We start from the raw sequence: 18,357 nt of genomic DNA, 5'->3' as shown, positions 1-18,357 counted from the left end.
CCAGGATCATGTGTTTTTTCCACATTTATTTTCTTTAAAATATGGTCTGAGAAGTCTATTGGGATATTTTAAATTAATTATCAGCTGAAAGGCTTTCTGCAAGATCTTTCTGTGTAAAACCATAACGATTTCCCCAATAAATGCTGGAAAATGGGTTGCTATTTTTTACCGTCTATTTAATTTTGTTTTCTGTTGGCATAAAATGTGGTGGTGGTGGGACATGTCGAACTGTGCCTAAATTTGCTAACTGCTGCACAGCTTCCTTTAAAATCAAACAAACAAGCAAACAAACCAACAAAACTAATTCACACTGGAACTGAGACCTGGTTTAAGAGAGCTGTCAAGGTTTTTATGAGAAAATCTTACTTCCTCCCGTTCCCATGTTTAAAATCTGCGTGCCATTCTCCAGTCTGAAAACCTCCACTGAATGATAAAATCGAAAAATGCCTGATACAGCAGTCTGCTGAGATACTCTGCCAGAGCCTTACAAATACAGAGACAGATGCTCACTGCTAACCACTGAACTGAGAACGGGGTCCCCATTGGAGGAGTTAGAGAAAGGACTGAAGTAGCTGAAGGGGTTTGCAACCCCATAAGAAGAATACATTATCAACCAACCAGAGCTCCCAGGGACTAAACACCATCCAAAGAGTACACATGGACAGAGCCATGGCTCCAGCTGCATGTGTAGCAGAGGATGGCCTTGTTGGGAGGAGAAGCCCTTAGTCCTGCCATGGCTTGACTTCCCATTGTAAAGGAATGTCAGGGTAGGGAGACTGGAGGGAGTTGGCGGGTGGGTGAGGGAGCACCCTCAGAGAGGCAGGGTGTGAGGGTTAGGATAGGGGGTTTCTGGAAGCGAAACCAGGAAATGGGATAACATTTAAAATGTAAATAAAAAATGCAATTAAAAAAAGAGGAAAAATACCCTAGTAGAAAGTTGTTACTGGTGAAGACTCACCATTTCTGTAACATCAAACCAGACACGGAGACAGCCCATTAATTCTTATTTATCAAAGTCATTGATCACAGAAGAAAACTGAAATGTATTCCCACAGACAGGTAAAGTCTCCTGAGTCTCCGATGGTCAAGTCTGAAGATTATATATAATAAAAAGGCTCTCAATGATTATATGTCATACTTTAATGTCTGTCTGAGGACTGATTTTTTTCTGTTTCATTATTTTGAGCTCATTTTGTATATTGTTTTATTGTTACAGTTTACAAATCAGAATTATAAGTGGTTTCCAGGGTGTGGCTGCTGTAAACTTCAGCCATTTTGATCTTTCTCTTTCCTCTCCTCTTACCATTTCTGTACACCAATTCTAATATTCATATTTAATAGTTATTACTATTAAATCTGGGTAAGATTGGGTAAGATTCTATTTACAATCCGGGTAAGATTGGGAAAACATATTAATCTTTTCCTGTGTAACATCATCGTCTCCAAACCATCTTGTAGAGCTTTGCCACCCTAGTGGTGAAGCATTGACTTCTTAGGTTCATCTGAACTTATCTTTGGGGAATCGGTGTGAACAAACCAAGAAAGGTCATTTAATAACAGAAGCTCTCATGCTCTTCTCACTACTGACTTGGTTTCAGTCTTTTCTGGAGTGCACTTGTGTGTATTAGTCGCTTTGTGGCTAAGTAAAGAGGGGTTCAGAGAAAGTGAGGGTCAGAGGGGCAGGCTCAGAGTTGGACTCCAAAGTGTGTCTGGGTTTGATGTTCAGTTTCTCTTCTGAGTCTTCAGGAAAATTGAATTTGCAGGATTCTCAGATCATGTAACCGCTCTCCACCCATGGCACTTAACGCATTACTTCTTGAATTAAAGTCAGTATACTTTTACTGTTTCCACCATTTTGCTGATTTTGTATTTTGGCAAATATGGAAAGAGTTTTCTCCTTCAGTGAGGAGGACATGGATAGACCGTAGACAGATATGCATAAAGGAGATGAAAACTACTTCACTGCCAATCAAATAATAGCAGTACTTTGTTAATTATGATTAATGCCTACTGTGGGAAATGGTACAAGAGAGGGAAAAAGAATTTGTATTAATTCTGAAGTGAAAGGTAGTTTATAATTATAAGAACAGTAGAAGATATCCATGAAAATTACAATATTAGAAAACTTCATTTTTCCCCATTCATAATAAGGAAAGGTAGGATAGTCAGAAATTAGTGATTTATTTTAAGAGGTTTTTTTTCTGCTATGAAAAATTAATTTTTTATCCATCAGATAATGATTTCTATCACTTAAGATCATTAATTAAAGTAATGATCTTTGTATAAGACTAGGTAAATGATGTTTGATACTTTTACTTCTTGGTAAAACTCAATTATCCTAAAATTGTAAGAGGGATAGGCCATTTTGGAACTAAATTTCTATGATTACAAATTTTAGGATCTTTTTATTGCCTAATATGTTGTACCCCTGAGCTCCCTCAAAATCTCTTATTTTGAATTAAATCATTTTTAAGACCCAGCTTCAGTTCAACCTAATTAATATTCATATATCTTTAGCACCATTTGATAGTTCACTTTAATTTTATTATAGTACATGCATAATATTTAAATTATTTTATTACTATACTACATTTCAATCTTTTCTCAATTATATTGTGGATTATTTTTATAGAATAGCATGGTCCTTCTCTATGATTTCTTTAAGGCAATCACAGTATTTCTAGGGACTAAAGAAACATTTAGAGCATATTTCTGAGAACTTAAGAAACTAAAAGAATATAAATTCCGATTTCAGGTAGTACCAGGAACACTGATGAACTCAAAGGGAGAACCACAAAAGCTCACCATAATGTAATGGCTAGAAGTATTTAAAAAAAAAAAAAAGAAGTCATTCGAGGATTTATAAGAAATATGCTTCCTTCAAAGAATCACTTCTAGTCCTTGGTAATTTAAAGAATGGGAACCAGCTAAAAATGATATATTATCTTTAGAACTTGGAAGACAGCATCTGCCATTTTAACGACTACTTTCTTTTAGTATCCGAGTTTCTCATTATATGTGATTACTACAAAGTGACCGAAAACAATGCTCATTTATTGAAATTCCCTCTTTGAATCCATTGTTTTAGCATCTACTGATTACACTGAAGTTCAAAAATATTTGAATCGAAATTTCATGCTTGCACTAAATCCATGTATAGGCTGCCTTTATTCTTCAATTGCTTAATTAACATTTATATTATGCTCATATTATAATTACACATGGTTCAAAGCATGCAGGAAAATGTTTGCAGGTTCTAGGGAAAGAGCATGCCATTTTATATTGGTGCCTTGGGTGAGGGAAATGTGGAATGGTCAGGTGGGAAGAAATGAGGATGGGATTCGGAAGCCAATTCACCTACACAGTAGGGCAGCTCTATCCCATAGTGCTGGAGACCAGAAGCCCAGGATGCTATGACTTGTTTCTTGGCTTAGCATGTCTTGAGGTTGTAATAAAAATATCTGTTGAGATGATGTTCCTCTCCAAACTCTGAAAATAGCTACTCCCGGCCTCTTCAGGTTGTCAGCATAACTGAGTTTCTTGTGGTTGCAAGACCAAGGTTCTTGTTGCATGTTTTTGCTGCTTAGAGCTTCGTCTCTTTGAGTTGTGTATATTCCTACTCACATAGCCTCCAGCTTTAAACCAGCCCTGGGATTTCAAGCCTTTAATTTTGTTTTCTCTCATGTTCTTTTCTTTATGATGATCGGATACATATAGTATAAATTTAATAGCTGACAATGCGAGTGAGTAAAGTACACACCTTTGGATATGAAGCTGGGAATTGAGTCCCCAGCACTGCATAAAACCTAGAATGGATGTTGTTGATAGTCATAATCCAACACAAGAATCTACAGGCAGCAGAATTAGGAGTTCAAGGTCGTCTTCTTCCACAGTCAGCCTGGGTTAAGTTATTCTTGATCTCAAAATTAAACTGAGGTCCTAGGCATCTTTCCTGTGCTATTAGCAGTATTTATGTATCGATATTGTCACAGAACCATCATCCAGCTTCAGTATCTGTCAATCTCTCTGAAACTCTATTAAACAATAGCTTTTTGTTCTCTTTTCTTTCATCCATAAGCCACTACTGTTCTATTATCTCTCCCCAGGGGTTGCACTACTCTGAGCACCTCATATAAATGAGCCATATGGTGTTCTATTACAGATATTGGTCTGTTTCACCTAAGACAATGTCCTGAAGCTTTATGTGTATCACACCTTGTGACAGAATTTCCCTTTATTAAAGATAGAATCATAGCCTTTCTCTGTATATATTCCACCCTTTGCTCATTCTCCTTTGTGTAAATACTTGAATTACTCTTACACTCTGGTCATTGTGAATATCACTTCTGTGAGAATTAGTGGACAAGGCTTTCATAATGTCCTTTGAATTCTTTCTACTCTGTAGCCCAAGTTGGAATTATTGCTTCAGCTATATTGATTCAAATGCTCATCAGCCTTTCAGGACTTGTCATGCTTTTCTGTAAGAGCTATGAAAATTTCTTTTTATGTGTTGATTTCATTGTAACATTTTTTGTGCATATATATTTTTTATATATTTATTGGATATTTTCTTTGTTTTCATTTCAAATGTTATCCTCTTTTCTAGTTTCCCCTCCAGAAACCCCCTATCCCATCCCCTTCCCCTGCTTGTGTGGAGGTGCTCCCCTGCCCACCCATCCACTCTTTTCTGTCTCTCCACCCTGGCATTATCCTACACTGGGGCATTGAGCCTTCACAGGACCAAGGGCCTCTTCTCCCATTGATGCTCAACAAGGCCATCCTCTGCTACATATGTGGCTGGAGCCTGGGTTGTTCCATGTGTACTCTTTGATTGGTGGCTTATAGTACATGAGCATTTGATTTTTTTGTATCATCATATTTTATATATTAATATATTTTACTAGAGCATCAAGTTGCACAAAGTGGACTTCACCATGCTGTTTCCATCATTCATGTAATGTACTTTGCCCATACCCATCTTCTTTGGACCCTCTGTTATCTTTCTCCTTCATCTGGATTTCTTCTGTCTTCCCTGTCTCCCTTCAGCGTTCAGCTTTAAGCTTCCCATGACTCATTAGGTTCATTAGAAAATTCCCATTTCCTGGTTCTGATCTTTACTTTGATCCATTTTCCAGCAGATAACATGGTTTATTTCTTTGTCGTGGCTAAACAATAATAGTTTATTGTTCACCCATGGGTGGGGGATGCACATTTGTTTTATTCATTCATCTACTTATGTGGACGTCACATAACTTGGCTAGTCATGGTAACATGAACAGCTTGAGCGGCAAGTATCTATGTTGTATGTTGGCCTTGATTCTTCAGGTGAATACCTATGACTGGAGGAACAGGATCATTTTGTAGGTATTTGTCTGTTTTGAGACACCTCATATGACTTCCATAGCAACTGGATTAAATTGATTTCCCAGCCACAAGGCATTTAAGTATTTTTCTTTTCTATTTTTTCATCATTATTACTCTAAGATTGAGTATGCATGTAAATTTAGTTTGCACATTCCTGCTGGCAGAAGATGCTGAAAATGTTTTCTTGTATTGGTTGACGATTTGTTCTTCTTTCTAACGGGTTTTTAAGTAAATTTGCCCTTTATTGATTAGATTATTTGTTTTTCTTGTGCTTCAAGGTTTTAATTCTTTGTATATCCTTGATAATAACCTTGCTGGTTTAATACCTGACAAATATTTTCTCTCATGTCTCTTAATTATCTTATTTTCTATTATTTAAAGATTTTTAAGACAGGGTTTTACCTGGTCTGTGTAGAAATGTTTATGTGCTGAAATCCCATCTGTCAATCCTTGATTTTATGTCCTGAGCAATTGAAGTCCTACGTAGTGTGCTTCTGCCTGTGTCTACGTCTTCAAAGTTTTCCCTTATGTCTTTCTCTAGATGTTAAGGAGTTTGATCCAGTTGAGTTGTTCTTTATACTGGCTAAGAAATGGTGATGTATTTTCAGTATTGTATATGTGGCTACATATAAGTGTCCTTATTCTAATTGCTAAAGTTGTGTTTCCAATGTGTGATTTGCTCTTTAACTTGAGTGGGTTTATTTCTGGGTTTTCTACTGTATTCCATTAGGTCATGTGCCAGGATTCAGACTAACATCATGCTACCTTAGTTGTTGTAGATCTGTTGGATTATTTGAAATAGGATATTGTAATAATCCTAGCGTTTCATTGCTCAGGATTTCTATTCAGGCTATCTTATGCTCCAATACAAATTTTTAATTTTGCTTGTTCTATCTCTAGGAAAATGGCATTTGTAGTGTGATGGGATTGCACTGAATCTGTGGGATACTTTGATAAATGACAGTTCTAAAACTATTGATTTTCACAGTCAGGCATACAGGACTGTGACATCTTTGTGTCATCTTTAATTTCTTTCTTTGGTGCTTCATACATTTTCTATGTAGAGGCCTTGCATTACCATGGTAAGTATAGGCTATTGCAAATGGGTTAGTTTCCTGTTTCCTTTATTTCTTTCTCCGTAGGTTCACCATGAGCAAAGAAGCAAAACAATTGATTCTTGTTTTTGACATTGTAACTGCTGCATACTTAAGTTATTGGATTCTTTTCCAACCTCATGGTCTCCTTGTGGCCTTTAGAGTCTTACAGTTATAGGCTCATGTTATCTGAAAATAAGTTCACACTGATTTCTTTCTTACCTAATTTCTAGGCCATATTTTTCTCTTGTCTTATATCTCTTGCTAAAGTATCAAGTATTAGAGAAAATAGGATCCATAAGAGTAGATATCTTTGGGTTGGGGATTTAGCTCAGTGGTAGAGCCCTTGCCTAGCAAGCGCAAGGCCCTGGGTTTGGTCCCCAGCTCCAGAAAAAAAAAAAAGAAAAAAGAAAAAAAGAGTAGATATCCTTGTCTTGGTTCTTATTTTAAAACCCATAGTATTTATGGAATTTATATTATATAATAATTTGTTATACTATATAACACATAAATAGATAATATATAATGTGTAATTATAATCTAATACAATACTTAATCTGGTGAGGTATGAGCATTACTTAGTTTCTTCAAGACATTCATCATGAAACAATTTTAAATTCCTGCCAAATGTCTTTTCCTTGTCTATTAAAATGATTAAGTAATTTTTGTTTGTGGCTTTATCTATATTATATTAGTTGATTTATTTGTGTTGAACTGTCTTCTTATTCCTGGTCCAAAGCCAATTTGGTCATAGCGTATGATATTTTTAGGTATTGTTAAATTGAAGTTGATAATAATTTGTGGATGAACTTTATGTCTATGTTCATCAAAGAGTACACCCCTACTTCTGTCCCCTTGTCCTTACCAAGTTTGATATTAGGTTTGTTGTGTTGAATGTATTTGAAAACCTCTCTCATTTTTATTTTATGTAATAATTTTATAAACACATATAAAAACCTTTAAAGTTTGATACAATTCAAGAGTAGTTCTGTCAGGTCCTGGGCTTTTCATTTTAGAAGACTTTCTGTCATTAATTTTAATTCTATTTTCATATTTTTAATAATCTCTTGTTTAGGTTTAGTATGAAATATACACCTAGGACTTTATTGATTTTTATTTTGGAAAGCGTCATACATGTGTGCAATATATTGCAATCATGTTCATCTCCATATTACCCTTTATCCTTTTATGCTTTTTCTCCTGCTGACTCACTTAACTAGTTTACTCGTATTAGTGTGTGAGTATGTGTGTGTATATGTGTGCCTATGTGTTTCTGTATGTGTGTGTTTGTGTGAGTGTGTATGCAGATAGACACAGCTCCTATGACTTCATTATTCCAATATTTATATCTATCCTGAAGACAGCTCTTGATAACATTCCTTACCCTGTCCTCTGGGTTTTGTGGCGTTTTTCCTCCTTTCCCATGATGCTCCCGGGGCTCTGGAGGGATACAATAGATGCTTCAACAGTCACTTGTCCTCAGATCCATGCCTATCCAGGAGTCTCTGCAGTAACCACTGATTGCTATAAAAACAAAAACTCCTATGCCCGTGGCTAGAAGAGAACTCACTTAGAAGGCAGAGTCCCTACATATCCGTTTACCAAAACATCAATAATGGGATCCCCTTTGGGACCTGTGACATACCTAGACATAGACTTTTGGATCAATATATGGTACCAAGCACCTATTCCCTCTTTGTCTAGATTTTTCCAATATCCTCATTTTAAAAGTTAAAAATTTATAATTCACATATTAATATTCATTGTATGGAATGAATGTATATATAACATAACATGAGTGTAGGAAATATGTGTTGATAAAAATAATTTATTTCATATTTATTTAACATGTAGCACAGTTATAGGCTTGCTTCCTCACCTGCTATTCCAGATTCCAGATGTTTCCCTCGCCACCCATTTTTCTCTAAAGACATTTGTTACTGTGTTCATCAAGACTGTAGCACTAGTCTCATAGATATATTTATTATGTGTTTTATTGTTCTGTGCTTATCTATTATCTATTTATCTATCTACCTATCTGTCATTTATCATCTACATATCTATCCATCTATTTATTTATTACCTATCTATGTATCATCATTTCCTGTCTATCTCCCTCTGCAGCTTCTATGTATACAAGGAATTTTTTCTACTATTTTGTTGTCTTTTTAATTTATCTGGTGTAGATATGTTCCCTGTATATATATTTCCTGTGTATTATTTTCATACTTAGAGCACACAGAGGCCCAAAGAAAGTATCTGATTTTCTATATTTTAGAACTAGAGTTACGAATGCTTGTGAATCATTACGTGGGTGCTGGAAACAGAATCCAGGGCTGCTTGAAGAGCAGTGAGTGCTCTTAACCACCGAGTCATTTTTCCTGCCCATTATTATCAACCCCCACTCATTTTATACCTGTATTCTTACTCCTTATATCTTTACAGATATGTACATGTTCTTTATCAATTTTTAAATTAATAGATAATAATGATTAGATATATAAATGAGCACATAATTATTATTTCATCATAATCACCTACTCACTTATAAATTCTAGATTTCTAACTGACAGAGTACATATATATATACATATATATATACATACATATATATATACATACATACATATATGTCAAGAATTGTGAAGGTTCTTGATTTTCACTCTCACTGTAGATTACCATCTTCACATGCTAAAATTCGTGGGATGCTGATAGAATAGGGAAATTCCTGTCTGACACAAATGACTTTGTCCTTAAGGATGTGGTACTCAGTGTGGCCATTCTGCCTGAGCTGCTCCTTCTGGCCCTTTCAGTGGGAACACAGAACTGCACGCGAATGTGCATATGAAGCAGGTTTACATAGCAGTTGGGATCTCATGCTTGACAACTCACTTCCTTTACAATGGACTGCAAACCAATTTGTTTATCAAGAAATTTTATGAAAACTTCGCCTTTATTAAGTAGAATAGTTGGCTGTCCTTCGCAAAGCAAAGCTCTGTGCTGTTTAATTATGCGTGAAAGGACAGCCTTACCCATCATGGTAGTCAAGGACTGGAGGGTGCCAAAGCACGAGAGATGCTTGGAGAATTGTTTAGTAACAGAGTCTGCATTGGACACATCACAGGATTATTTTAAAACCATATTACAGTCATAAGCTTTTAAAAGGAACATCTGTGGTTTAAATTTATTTTCACTGATAAATAAAAACATAAATTTATCCATATTAAAATATATGCATGATAGTACAATGCACCATTATTGTTTAAGAAGCAATAACCCCGAAGATCAAATGCTGCTGCCTTTATACATTGGATTTCCTTTAAAATGAGCACCTCTTTCTATTCATTTACATAGGCTTCTTTCTTATTTAATAGTTTATTTGCCAATATTTTCTCACTGTTATATAGTATACTTTAAACAATTAATGAATATTAACTATTCATAAGGTCCAGAGCTCAATTACTTCAACCTAATCTTAACTTCAAGCATTTAATCACTTGAAGGCACGATAAAAGCTAAAATTAAGTAATTACAAATGTGGAGAACATGCTATAAAATAGAGATACATTTGAAATTTATAGTAATAACTGCCTTATCAAAACACAACCTCAATGAAAATAAGCCACCACACTAGAATACTTGATTTTTAGTCTTTATGCAACTGTGAAGAATCTCAGGAAAGCTGGAGGACAACTGGCATGTGACTGTGTGTGTGTGTGTGTGTGTGTGTGTGTGTGTGTGTGTGTGTGTGTGTGTACATGTGGGTATAGTGTATATACACATGGGAGTGTGCATGTTTGTATGAAGGTTAGAGACCTACATCAGATGACATCCTTGAGTATTCTCCACCTCCTAGATTTATGACAAGATCTCTCTGAAGCTCCACCTATTGTTTCAGCTATTCTGCAAACCAATGAGTTACAGGGATCTACCTTTCTCCCCCACACTCCTCCTAGCACTACTTACTGCCTATCTTAGGATTTTGTTGCTATGAAGAGACACCATGACCGTATCAACTCTTATAAAGTAAGCCATTTCATTGAGGCTGGCTTATAGTTTCAGAGGTTCAGTCCATTATCATCATGACAAGCAGCATGGCAGTTTGCAGGCAGACATGGTACTGGAAGAGCTACGAGTTCTACATCTTGACCCAAAGACCGCTAGGAGGAGACTGGCTTCTGCAGGCAGCCAGGGGATGCTCTGTTCTACACTGGGTGGAGATTGAGCACTAGGAGAATTCAACGCCTGCCTACCGACAGTGACAACCATACACCATTGAGGTCATACCTATACCACAAGGGCCGCACCTCCAAATAGTACCACTTCCCATGGCCCAAGCATATTTAAACATATGAATCTATGGGGAAAAAAACTATTCAAACTACCACCCTGCCATTCCCAAGTTTACTGAGTTGCTAAAGATCAAACTCAGGCACTTTACATGACAGCCTCTTTATCTGATTGAGCCATCTATCTCCCTTTAGAGGAAATAAACTGTAAAGGATAGAGTCCAACTTGTACACTTATTCTTATTTATGTTTATGTAGTTTGCATGTTATAATTGTGAAAACTTTATATGAAATAAAATTTTATTAATTCTTTGAAAAATTCATATCATATTATGAGTCCCATGCTTATCACTGTTTCTCTTTCCCAATATTCCTGCCAGATCTACTTCCCCTCACTACCCACCCAATTCTCTGCTATCTCTCTCTCCATTGAGTCCAGTTCCTATTACCCAACTACTCTTGGGTCTGGGACCTGCCCTGAAGTGGGGCCAATATACAAGTGGTCACAATATTAAAGAGAACAGATTCTCTCTGTCCCAGAAACTGTCAAATCCCAATAGTTCTTCGGTCATTGGTGTTTTTTTTTTTTTCACCTTCCCTATCCCATGCTGGGATTTTATTTTTCCGATTAAAGGTACATGCTATCACAATCACTGTGAGTTCATATATACATCTGCCCTGTAGTGTACAGAAAACAGTTTCTTAAAAAGTATCTGCCACTTTGGGGTCTTGCAATTTTTTGTCACTTCTCCCCTGAATGAGCCCTGAGCACTGAGGCACAGGTATTTGGTATAAACATCTCATGTAGGGTTAGGTATTTCAGAGACTTTTCTCTCTGTATGTTGACTGGAGGAAGGTCACTGTGTAATTGACTTCTACTTCAAAAAGAAGAAAATCTACTCTCGCAAGGTGTCTTTTGATTGCTACATGCAGGCAGCCTGTGACTTCTTATTTCCTCACACAAGGAAATGTAACAAAACATCTTTTTTTTTTTAAAAAAAGGACAGTAATTTTTCATGGCTATTTTTGGGGGACTAAATAAGACTGCAGGTGTTTCAAGATGTTTTCCACAGAGAATCAATGGTTGTTGGCTCAGATATCTGTGATGAACAGTGGTGGTGGCTTTTGAAATATTTATTTTATTTCACAATTTTAGGTATATGGTGCTTTTCCTGCAGGAACGTTTGTGCACCACATGTTTACTTGGTACCCAGGAATGCTAGAAAATTTTGTTTAATGCCCTGGAGCTGGAGGTGGACTATCAAACAGTTATTAGCTACCCTGTGACAGCTAGGAAATGACCCCTCTTCCTCTGGAAGAGCAGTGAGTGCTCCTAACTCTTGAGCCATATCTCTAGTCTGAGATCATGACTTTAAAAACCATCATTCAAAGTTCCACCTACCCTCTTTTACTCAACATGGCCTCTGCTTCTAGGGCTTAGATAAAAGAATCTTTGTTCAACCCCATTACATATCAGTGCATAATCCTGCTAAGGTTTTTTTTTAAAGGTTTTATGCAATGCCCAAATTATTAGTTCAGAATTTTTGTTTCTATATTTTATACTTATTCCTTTCATTAATTCAAATGGTATAATTCAAACCATCAAAGCAGTTCTAAGACAGTGAAAGTAGCTGAGACAGAGCCTGATTCTGGCTATTTACCATTGTCTTGGATTCCACACTGGTTCAATTCCTCACTCAGAAATGGCTTCAAACCTGACAGTGATGAACCCATGTGTCAACCCACCAAGATTCTCCTAACACACTATCCCCAAGGGCAACACATGTAATTATAATTAACTTAATGAATAGGGCTCGCTCAGGTAATTTTTCTCACAATAATTAAAAGCCACTGTAGAGTCATTAGCTTTGCTACCCATAGTCAGAGAAAAGACAAGCATTAGTCTCAGAAATTCTGTGTTGACAGACACTCAGTTACAGAACTGCCACCAGCACAAAGCTTCCTGCGTGTGAACTCTGAGAAAACAGTGCTGCAAAATTGTTTTCACGGACAGATGCTGCTTGTGGAGATAATTGAGGAAGTCAACAGTGCTCTGGAGTTAGGGACAATCCTCGAACTTCAATTATTCAAACACACCCTGAGTATGCCTCAGTCAGAAATGGCCATGCGCAGTTGTTCACATCTGTTCTGGAAAAGGATATATGCAATTAATGGCTAGCTTGGAGACTCATTTTTGTGTTTGGAAGTAATTAAGCTTTTTAAGTGTGCATGAGAACCTGGAAATGAAGAATGGTAGAAAGAGGACATTTGAGTTTTAATGGCACTTTTTTCTATTAAAGTTGTTTCCTCTTAAAGCTGTTTCTTCATTGTTACATAATAATTATATATATTTATGTGCGCTTTAATACATGTATGCATAGAAGAGTATGAAGAACATGGAAATCACATCTGTATCCTTGAATATTTTTGTGGTAAAAGTATTCAAAGCTCTCTGTTATCTTCTTTGGAATATGGAGCACACTGTGATGTTCCTTAGTCACCTCCCTATATGATAGATCACCAAACCTACTTGTCCCATCCCATCCATGGCTTGCTAAACAGTGGCCAACCTTTCCTATCACCTTCTTCTCTTCCATTTCTGGTAGGCACCTTCTACTCTCAACTTCTGTAAGATCAACTGTTTGGCTTCCACCCAGGAGTCAAGGGCTTGAAATATTTGCTTTCCCTTCCAGACTTGCAATTCATGGCTATTGGGAATAACGTTGCAAGATTTGGGCAAAGCAGATTTATTTCAAGTGTTGTTAAAGAAGTCAATTCTAAGAGGACTAAAGTCTGCTCAGTGGTGCTCCCAGACCTATCATTGGAATATTCACCTTGTCTACAGCATCATGTTCCTTTTTAGTCAGAAAACCAGTTTTTCTCTCTGGGTAGTTGTATGAGGTACAACTTTTTATATAAAAGAATATTTCATAACTTGCCCATTTGTGACCTAACTGAAACTGTACACTTTCATCTTAACTTCCTTTCATTCTTCATAAGGAAGCACCATCTTCATCAGTTGTAGCATAGGGGCCTTGTGGAGCTGTATGAGGTGTCAGCACTGAAGCTTTTGTGTAGGAACTCAGTAACGGTTACCCCTAATGCTGCACTCCTGCCATTCATGGCTTTGGTTTTTCCTGACTCTTCTCTTCTTTGTTCTTTAGAAGAGTTTTTGAGCTTTAACTGATTTCAAGACATATTTCTAAGGAAAATATTCTACAGTTTACACAAATCTGGTAACACACATGCAAATATTTGAAATACCAACCCCTACAGAAACAAACTCCCTGCTGTTGTTGAAGTGGGGAAAATGATGTGGTTACTAGAGTGATGTAGCAAATGTTAGCAATTCCTTGACCAACAAGACTGAATGATGTTGCTTTCTAGAAAGAATGGTTGGGAAGTTGAATTTCTGATATTAAGAATTCTGCCTTCTCTAGTATTCTTCCATATTCTTCTAGTATGAGAAGCATATTGTGTTTCAGCACTGGGAAGATCTTAATTTTCTTTCTGTGACTCTTTGTACCTAAAGGAATACTGTGACTCTATATCAACTTGAGTACTACATTCCTGAAGCAGGGGACTCTGGAAATCTAAGAGTCTCATTTCTCTTCTCTAGTTGCTGATTGTGACTTTGAAGCAAACAGCTGTGGGTGGTTTGAAGCCAGTGGTGGTGACCATTTTGACTGGGTGTGGAGCTCTCAAAGTTATCTTCCAGCTGAATTAGAGCAACAGGCTCCACCCAGAGATCACACTCATGGAACAGCTCAAGGTAAGACCCTAGTGATGCTTTACACAACTATAGATTGCTGGGTTAGATCCGGGGATCTGTGTTTAAAGATCACAGCATGGTAGGATGACAGTGACAATCAGCTAGGCTGTCTGCAAGAAATTATTTCTTTATGGGTGATATGATTGGAACTGATACATATTGCCTAGATTAACTGAAATTAAAAATCACCTCTTCACATCATCCAAATGTGGATATAAATACAAAAACAAACTTTACTATTGGTATGGACTTTTTAATTGTTGTACAATTTTAATGGTCATGAAGTACACTTGGCATTGCATTAAGAGACAGAAGGACTCTCATGACATTGCAGAATCCAGTAGGTAAACGTAATGCTTTTTTTTAATCCCCACAGGGCATTTCATGTTCATTTTGAAGAACAGCAACAGCTTGTTTCAAACTGCTAAACTTCAGAGCCCAACTTTCAGCCAGACAGGGCCTGAGTGCACACTGTCATTCTGGTAACTATATACAACGGTCAATTATCCTAGTAGGATGATAGCTCCAGGCATCTCCCTTCACGTGTCAGCTATAGAAGTTTTATCCCTGGTTGCACTTTCTAATGATTACTGCATTAACTTAAAACAATTTTAACTTCAGAGTATAATATCAGGATTGGTTAATTTATTTCTTAAGATGAAAGGATGGCCTCCCTTCTACCATTGGACTTGAATTTAATTAGGAGTCTCCCTGCGTCTTGAAAGAAGTCTCCAGGTTGTGAGAGTTATACAATGTGCATCTCAGTGGACAAATTCTGTCAAATGGCCAATTACGAGTACTGTGGGAAAGAAATGTGTGCATTGCCCCAATTAACTAGAAATTGGTCTGAGAGGAACTGTGTAGTCTCTCCGATAATGTATTCGTGTATCACTTTCTTTCAGGTTTTATAACTATGGACTGTCAGTGGGGGCAGCTGAGTTGCAGCTACATCTAGAAAATTCCAGGGATACCACTGCCCTCTGGAGAGTGCTATATAACCAAGGCAACCAGTGGTCAGAAGCAACCGTCCAGCTTGGACGCCTCACTCAACCCTTCTACCTGACACTAGAGAAAGTCAGTCTGGCAGTGTATAGTGGGGTGTCTGCTGTTGATGACATCCACTTTGAAAATTGTGCTCTTCCTCCTCCTGTGGAGAGTTGTGATGAACCAGATCACTTCTGGTGTAGACAGACAAAGGCTTGCATAGGAAAGCATCAGCTCTGTGATCTGGTTGATGATTGTGGAGACCACACAGATGAGATTGGCTGTGGTAAGTTAATTGGTTACCTTTTTTTTTTAAATTAAACCTTGGGAGGGGAAGGTATTTGTTTAGCTACCCATTCTGACTGGGAAATATTGATCTTGATTAGTTCACTGCCAATGACTAAAGTATAACTGAAAAATTGATGAGTACTGGGTCAACTTAACTAGACGTATTTTTATTATTAAAGATTGCCTTGTTTATTGTTTGTTCGCTTATTTATTATTGTTTGTATGTTATGTATATGAACACGTATGCATGCTATAGTGCATGTGTCGAAGTCAGAGAACAAGTCATCTGAGTCAGTTGTCTCCTTCCACCATGTGGGTACTGGGGATCAAGTTGTCAGGTGCAGTGGCAAGTGCCTTTACGGGTGAGACATCCTGCTTGTTCCTTGCCATTCATTCTTCAGTAGGTTTACTAACTGGCTCCTAGGGATTAAAGAATGAATACGGTGTTCCTGCCTTCATGTGCTTCACAGTCTAACCGAAAAGAGAGACATTCAAGTATTATTAATAAAATATACAAAGCCAATTTTAACTGGAACTCTGGAGTAAGCTATGGTGTGGCTTTACCGAAGAGTAAAGTTGGATTTTCTGCAGGTGTTGGCTTAGCTAAGATTGAAGAATGGTAAGTCAGACTTACATTCAAGAGCCATTAGGTATGAGACATAAAGTTAGAATGCATAAAGAGAGCTCAAATCAGAGATGGGATAGGAGGGAGGCTAGGGTCAATAATCATTGTGATCCACACTAAAGGAGCATTTTTTATTTCAAGTCTTTAGAGTGGGGAGAGCACTGAAATTTGACATGTGCAAATGTCAATGTGGGTGTGGTAGAACTAGAGGATTTGGGAACAGACTTAGGAGATGAATTAGGGAACACTACAGCAGCTCATTGGTGACAGGGAATTGCTTTGACAATGAGGCCTGAATCCCAGTGGGGAAAGAACAGAGGACTTGTGTGTGAGGTTCTTGTTTGTTTGTTTTGTTTGTTTGTTTTTTGTTCTATTTTCCAGGGATGTAAAGGGATACCAAAGGCTTGGGTTGTTTTTGCAAAATGTTTGTGATGTCTTGAGATGGTCTGGCCCTCAATTTTTGAGCCTAGATTCCTGATCATATGCTTACAACTGCAATGAATTAGCCATTAACAGAATCCCTTTGTTTACAGATCTGTTGCAAAAAGTGTTCCAATTTCCTGGGCTCTATCTTTAATCTAAGGACAATTTATTAATTTCAAACTTATGTGTCTCATAAATTAGAAACCTCATCAGAGACCAAACAAAATGCAATGAATGCTCAGTACCACCATAGGTAACTTTCAGATAGAGATTTCCATACTAGTTACTGTGGAAAGCTTTGGGTAATGGGATCTTTGAGATACATATTATAAAAATGTATTAAAGTGCAAATTACTATCTAAATCATGAAATATACACAACTCTTAATTGAATGGATAGAATCAGCATTGATTTTGACAGTGATAATCATATGACATCTAGTTTTTCAAAATCTAATTTAGTCTGTGCAAATGTATAAAGATTTTTTAGCTTTTTAAAGTTCTCAAAATAGTTTTTGAACATCCTGATAGTATTAGAATCAAATGGGATGTACCATAGCATAAATAAACATAGTCATAGTTTCAACATAATTCTAACTTATTAAATGGTGCCAAGAAATTAGAGCAGCATCCTCTGAGACATTACCTTATGGAGTATTCTACACATTACACATCCCAGTACTAGGAATGAGTTTCTGGCAGGGTGCTTGGAGATGTGGCTTCCGTTGAAGAGTAGAGCTCCACATCCCGCAGGATTGAACACAGAGTCAGTATGTCAGTGGTCAATGTAAAAACTTGTTGGCTGTAGTGTCTGTTTTATGTCAAAAACGTAGCAATTTGACATCCTCCTTCTGCTTCACAGCCAATGACGTGCACGTACTGGTACCTGGTGTGTCCCCAGTTCACTACAGCTGGCTTCTCATTAGTCCCAAGTGAGCAGCCAGCAGATGCAAGCCCCGCTTCCTGCTGACATCTGCTCACTGGTGCCTTCATTAGGTCCGAGCTTCTCCTCCGCGCTGTCTACCCAGATGATTTGTTCTGGCCCAGTTGCTTTGATTCACCTGCAGTTCCATTGATTGTTCACTGCTTGCTCACCTTTGGCACCAAGAGCCGTCACTGAGATGAATAGTTAAAAGGCAGCTGGCATTTACATTTTAAATATTAGCATATAAATGGAACTAAAATGTGAAACTACCTATGAATTCCAAATCTCATTTGCTCAGCCCAGTACTTCCAAATGTATATTTTTATCCCATTTTTTTTTCTAAAGCAAATACCTGGTGCCAACCAGATCCTCATGTCTTGAAAAATGAACATGCTCCAATACTACCCTAAAAATAGATTACTTGATTGATGAGGTCCTAGTCAATTCTTTGTAAGTTTGACTAAATGATGTCAGAAGTTTAAAAGCCCCAGCTCCCTTCGTATAGTGCGATGGGGATATAAATTAGTGCAGCCACTGTGGAAATCAGCATGGAGATTTGTCAACAGACCCGAAAATAGAACTACCACTCGACTC

At 37.3% G+C, this 18,357-nt stretch overlaps 1 protein-coding gene across 1 annotated transcript in view; it reads left to right on the top strand.

The window, feature by feature from the left end:
• The window catches only part of Malrd1 (MAM and LDL receptor class A domain containing 1), a 684,120-nt gene that overhangs the window by 167,966 nt on the left and 497,797 nt on the right, over positions 1-18,357 (top strand). The window contains exons 14-16 of the mRNA XM_032884682.1: positions 14,367-14,519; positions 14,896-15,001; positions 15,422-15,789. Of these exons, the coding sequence (XP_032740573.1) occupies positions 14,367-14,519; positions 14,896-15,001; positions 15,422-15,789 (627 nt within the window). The remainder of the gene's footprint in view (positions 1-14,366; positions 14,520-14,895; positions 15,002-15,421; positions 15,790-18,357) is intronic.

This window comes from Rattus rattus, chromosome 14, assembly GCF_011064425.1.
Source record: "Rattus rattus isolate New Zealand chromosome 14, Rrattus_CSIRO_v1, whole genome shotgun sequence".
Classification (NCBI taxonomy): domain Eukaryota; kingdom Metazoa; phylum Chordata; class Mammalia; order Rodentia; family Muridae; genus Rattus; species Rattus rattus.
Note: the sequence above shows the minus strand (reverse complement) of the source record. Positions and strands in the feature narration are given on the sequence as shown.